Source organism: Oncorhynchus kisutch, linkage group LG16 (assembly GCF_002021735.2).
Source record: "Oncorhynchus kisutch isolate 150728-3 linkage group LG16, Okis_V2, whole genome shotgun sequence".
Lineage (NCBI taxonomy): Eukaryota > Metazoa > Chordata > Actinopteri > Salmoniformes > Salmonidae > Oncorhynchus > Oncorhynchus kisutch.
Window position 1 is genome coordinate 5177241 of NC_034189.2, and position 6000 is coordinate 5183240.

A 6000-nucleotide genomic window follows, 5' to 3' on the forward strand; every position below is an offset into this window, starting at 1 on the left:
ATGATCTCTATATAGGAACAGGGGATGTGGAGAGGTGTGTGTATCCCATCTTCGCCGGCTCCAGTCTCTCCCCCACCAGCCTGCTGTCACTCAAACCAGGTGCGTTCAATACGGATGAGGATTAGGGTTGCAAAAGTTTGGTTTAAAAAAATCCCGCGATATCTAGATATCCCGTTTGAAAGATTCCCAGAACCAGGAAATCCATATATTTTTTTTTGTAGAAAACCTGATGATGTGATATGATATGATATTATGATTGTGATATTATTATATTATATACAGTGCATTCAGAAAGTATTCAGACCCCTTCTCTTTTTCCAAATGGTTTTATATCACAGCCTTTAAACAGCCTTACACAAAATGTAAAATCATCATCAATCTACACACAATACTCTATAATGACAAAGCAAAAATATATATATATTTTTAGAAATATTTGCTAATTTACTAAAAATAAAAATAAACATCTTATTTACGTAAGTATTCAGATCCTTGGCCTGAATGCCAAGCGTCATGTCTAGAGGAAACCAGGCACCGCTCATCACCTGGCCAATATCATCCCTACGGTGAAGCATGGTGGTGGCAGCATGATGCTATGGGGATTTTTTTCAGCGGCAAGAACTGGGAGACTAGTTAGGCTCGGGGGGGGAAATGAACGGAGCAAAGTACAGAGAGATCCTTGATGAAAACCTGCTCCAGAGCACTCAGGACCTCAGACAGGGGCAAAGGTTCACCTTCCAACAGCACAATTACCCGAAGCACACAGCCAAGACAAAGCAGGAGTGGCTTCGGAACAAGTCTCTGAATGTACTTGAGTGACCCAGCCAGAGCCAGGATTTGTACCCGATCGAACATCTCTGGAGAGACCTGAAAATAGCTGTGCAGCGACGCTCCCCATCCAACCTGACAGAGCTTGAGAGGATCTGCAGAGAATAATGGAAGAAACTGCCCAAATACAGGTGTGCCAAGCTTGTAACGTCGTACCCAAGAAGACTCGAGGCTGTAATCGCTGCCAAAGGTGCTGAAGTACTGAGTGAAGGGTCTGAATACTTCTGTAAATGTGATATTTAGTTTTTATTTATAATACATTTGCAAAAAAATCTAAACCTGTTTTTGCTTTCATTATGGGGTATTGTGATGTCATTATGGGGTATTGTGATGTCATTATGGGGTATTGTGATGTCATTATGGGGTATTGTGATGTCATTATGGGGTATTGTGTGTAGATTGATGAGGGGGAAAAAACTATTTAATCAATTTTAGAATAAGGCTTTAACGTCACAAAATGTGGAAAAGGTCAAGGGGTCTGAATACTTTCCGAATGTTCAGTATGTTGTTCATAAATCAAATCAAATATACATTTTAATTTGTCACATGCGCCGAATACAACAGGTTACTTACTGTGAAAAGCTTACTTACAAGCCCTTAATAACCAACAATGCAGTTTTAGGAAAATAGAATTATGAAAATATTTACTGAATAAACTAAAGTAACGAGGCTACAGTTGAAGTCGGAAGTTTACATACACTTACAGGCTGACCACACGCGAGCGTTGCAAAATAAATTTAGAAATCTATGTTATTCAATTATTGCACCCACACTGCTTGCGTGCGTCAACGAGCATCTGCGTTGCCAAGGACTAAAATAGAAGTCCTTTCTCTTTCTGAGGCAGATCGCGCTGCAAGTCCTGCCTCTCCAATCTCCTCATTTTTTTATAGAAGCAGATACCCACATGCCATCTCCTCATTGGTTATACCCACGTGGGTTATTGAAAGAAGAACCGTGTTGCCGGTCGGTATAGTAATACCATGAAAGTTTAGATGGCAATCACCATATAAGTTCAAAGATGAAAAAGCCTGGAAGGAGGAGATGTGTGGATTAATTGGTGGAGTAGAGGACCTTGTGCATTTCAGGTAAAATAACAACTCAATGTTTATATCCCAGGACAAATTAGCTAGCAACAGCAAGCTAGCTAAATAGGACAAATTAGCTAGCAAGTGCAAGCTAGCTATATAGGACAAATTAGCTAGCAACAGCAAGCTAGCTAAATAGGACAAATTAGCTAGCAAGTGCAAGCTAGCTATATAGGACAAATTAGCTAGCAACAGCAAGCTAGCTAAATAGGACAAATTAGCTAGCAAGTGCAAGCTAGCTATATAGGACAAATTAGCTAGCAACAGCAAGCTAGCTAAATAGGACAAATTAGCTAGCAAGTGCAAGCTAGCTATATAGGACAAATTAGCTAGCAACAGCAAGCTAGCTATATAGGACAAATTAGCTAGCAACAGCAAGCTAGCTAAATAGTTGGCTGATTCTCTTTTGATTTTCCCACGATGTCAATCAAAGAGGCACTGAGTTTGAAGGGTAGGCCTTGAAATACAGGAGCAACAGTATATCCTTCGCGTCAGACTCATTAAAGAAACATTTCTTTGTCCAGTTCGAGGTGAGTAATGGCTGTTCTGATGTCCAGAAGCTCTTTTCGGGCATAAGAGACGGTGGCAGAAACATTATGTACTAAATAAGTTACAAACGATACGGAAAAAAACCCACAAAGTAGCACAATTGGTTAGGAGCCCGTTAAAACGGCAGCCATTCCCTCCGGCGCCATTATCAATCTAGGTCAGTTTAGTTCAGCGGTGACTCTGCTAGAGTACTACTGCTATAAGAACAGCTGGGCTCTACCTGAGTACTACCTCTACTACAAATAATACTATATAATATACTGTAATAATACTATATATGTTGTTACTAGGTCAGTTTAGTTCAGCGGTGACTCTGCTAGAGTACTACTGCTATAAGAACAGCTGGGCTCTACCTGAGTACTACCTCTACTCTACACCTGGACAAGATGGGAAGCTAATGCTCATATACAAGGTGGGTATATGTCTCATTATTTAATCAATTAATTAATTTGTTAACAGATTCTTATTTTCAATGACGGCCTAGGAACAGTGGGTTAACTGCCTGTTCAGGGGCAGAACGACAGATTTGAAAGACTTTTGAGAGCTGGTGTCAGCCAGATTAACAACGACTGTCTCCATGCTTAAATGAATGTACCTTGTCATACGGAGACCTATAGGAAGTAGTCTGGAAAGGCAGCAACCCAAGTTACTGTATCTCTGAACCATGTTCTGATTTAACTACATTTCTAAGATGATTGACATATATAATGTTTTTTTTTGGGGGGGGGGGGGGGGGGGCATCCTTTTAATTCTCCTGTCTGCGCATGTGTGTTTGTGTCTGTTAGGTCGTAATCTCGTCGACGAGGAGTAGCTTCATGCCAGACAAGGTGTGTACGGTGTTGGAGGACGCTAAGGAGCTGGCAGCCCAGAATGCACTCTGGAACCTGGGTTAGTAATTAAACACGCGCTTAACACCTTGACACTTGTTAAAGCAGTGACTCATAACCGGTGGCACCGTTTAATGTGGTCCGCGATGGGATTTAGGGGGCAAGTATTATTTGTGGATTTTTAAAATGGACCTATATCTTTTAAAATAAATAAAAATAACTTATTTTACAATAACTTCTCTCCATGGAATTCCCAAATTAGCTCTCGGGCCTCGATGTTGCCTACACAGGATATGGGGTTCCCAGTTTGCAATCAATTGACCGATTATTATTATTTCGATTTTTTTAAACTGTTCTCTCTACTCTATCCCTTCCTCTCTCAGACTGTTCCTTCCTCAACGGTAGTTCCCCGGGTTCGCTCTCTCCTCCTCTTCCTCCCGTCTCCTACGGTTCTCTCTCTCCTCCTCCTGTCTCCAACAGCCCCGGGCTCCTCTCATACGGCTGTACCAGAGCCTTCCCCTACCCTCTCTCTCCCACCACCCCACAGAGACTCTATATCCCTCCTAACCAGAACCCTGCCTTCTTCTGATCATCCCACCATCATCACTCGCTGTGTGAGAGGAGGGAACACAGGGATGGCGGAGGGAGGTGGAGGTGAACAACATCTACCGTGTGCCTAGTTTGTTACTGAGCCATTTTACCTTTGTGTTGGATGTTTGGTTGGTTTAGTTTTTTGGGTTGTTTGGTTTTAAAAAGACGGCCATTCTGTAATTCATATGTTAAGTTGACTCAGGAAGGGCTGCATTCATTCTACTCACAGTGTTACTCTATGTGGCAAAGGTACATGCTAAGTGGGATCCTCCGGACGTCTAACTCTGACGTCACCCCGTTTGAAGTTGACATTTAAAAGTGTTACGGTAAGGGTTAAGAAGAGGGTTAAGTTTAGGGTTACGGTAAGGGTAGGAGTTAAGGTACGGGTAGGGTTTTTAGGGTAGGGTTGACCCAAGGATCCCCCATAGCATCTACCCAAACCCCATAGGTAAGGTAAACAAGGGAATTATAGATCAAACTGAAGAAAAACTTCATTTACTTTAGCGCTTATTTTATATCTTGGCAATAATGATACTTGAATAGTATTGACTTTTGACCATATGTATTTATAAAACATGATTTAAATATTTTAGTGCCTTTTTTGATTTTTGTATTTAAATGTGTAATTTTTATGTCATCCACCTATTATCTTTTATGGCAGTATATTTAGGTCCTATTGTATCGTATAATATTCAAATATCAAACAATGTCAAAATTCTGTACTGAAAAAAAAAATCTACTTCTATTTTGTTATTCAATGAATAATTTATTTATTAGCAGCTGGTGATTTTGAACAACAAAGTGAAATCAAGTGAGCCGATGTGTAAAGACAAAACCAAAATGGTTCCATAATATATTTATTGAGATTTAAATATTGAATATTATTATTATTATTATTATTAACATTATAAGACATAGCGATCATCAACAAGACAGCGTTGCCTCTCCTCCTAAATATTCACTTTTCATTTTGTTAATTTTTTTTGATGTCATTTACAGTTTTTGTCACAAAAAAAAGTTATTTAAAGGGATACTGTGGGATTTAAAGGGATACTGTGAGATTTAAAGGGATACTGTGGGATTTAAAGGGATACTGTGGGATTTAAAGGGATACTGTGGGATTTAAAGGGATACTGTAGGATTTAAAGGGATACTGTGGGATTTAAAGGGATACTGTGGGATTTAAAGGGATACTGTGGGATTTAAAGGGATACTGTGGGATTTAAAGGGATACTGTAGGATTTAAAGGGATACTGTGGGATTTAAAGGGATACTGTGGGATTCATTAAAGGGATACTGTGGGATTCATTAAAGGGATACTGTGGGATTTAAAGGGATACTGTGGGATTCATTAAAGGGATACTGTGGGATTCATTAAAGGGATACTGTGGGATTTAAAGGGATACTGTGGGATTTAAAGGGATACTGTGGGATTTTTGCATTGAGGCCTTTTATCTACTTCCCCACAGTCAGATGAACTATTTTTATGTGTCTGCGTCTAGTATGAAGGACGCTAGAGGTAGTTTCACGAGCTAATGCTAACTAGCGTGCTAGCATATACCCATAGACTTCCAGTCGTTGCGCTAGCGCTAGTTAGCAACTTTCTTCAAACTACATGGCAGAGATGTAATAAAAAATGGTATCTACAGAGTTCATCTGACTGAGTAAGTAGATTTTAAAAAATAATTTAAAAATAAATCCAGAAGTATCCTTTTAAATGAACAAAACTGACATGTACTGTGCCTGTGATACCGGTCCATATTGTCTCTCCAGTTGGTTCAGTTGACCGCCGGGAACACACACACACACCGGTACAGATACACACACACACACCGGTAAATAAATTCAAAAAGTTCTATAATTTTTCTCCAGCAGTTGTTTTGTTTACATCTGTGTTGTTTACACTTCGTTGTTATGGTTTCCTCCCATGTTGTTCTCATGGGGTGCTCAGTTTGTGTGTTTTTGTCCTAAATGGCACCCTAGTCCCTATATAGTACACTACTATAGACCAGAGCCCTATTCCCTATATAGTGGTACTACTTTAGACCAGGGCCCTATTCCCTATATAGTGCACTACTTTAGAACAGAGACCTATTCCCTATATAGTGCACTACTTTAGA

General features: G+C 39.9%; 1 protein-coding gene across 1 annotated transcript in view; it reads left to right on the forward strand.

Moving 5' to 3' along the window:
* Positions 1-4961, forward strand: part of rbm46 (RNA binding motif protein 46) — a 43517-nt gene extending 38556 nt beyond the window's left edge. The window contains exons 13-16 of the mRNA XM_031791661.1: positions 16-99; positions 2753-2874; positions 3248-3350; positions 3673-4961. Of these exons, the coding sequence (XP_031647521.1) occupies positions 16-99; positions 2753-2874; positions 3248-3350; positions 3673-3878 (515 nt within the window). The 3' untranslated portion in view covers positions 3879-4961. The remainder of the gene's footprint in view (positions 1-15; positions 100-2752; positions 2875-3247; positions 3351-3672) is intronic.
* The last annotated feature ends 1039 nt before the right edge of the window (positions 4962-6000 follow it).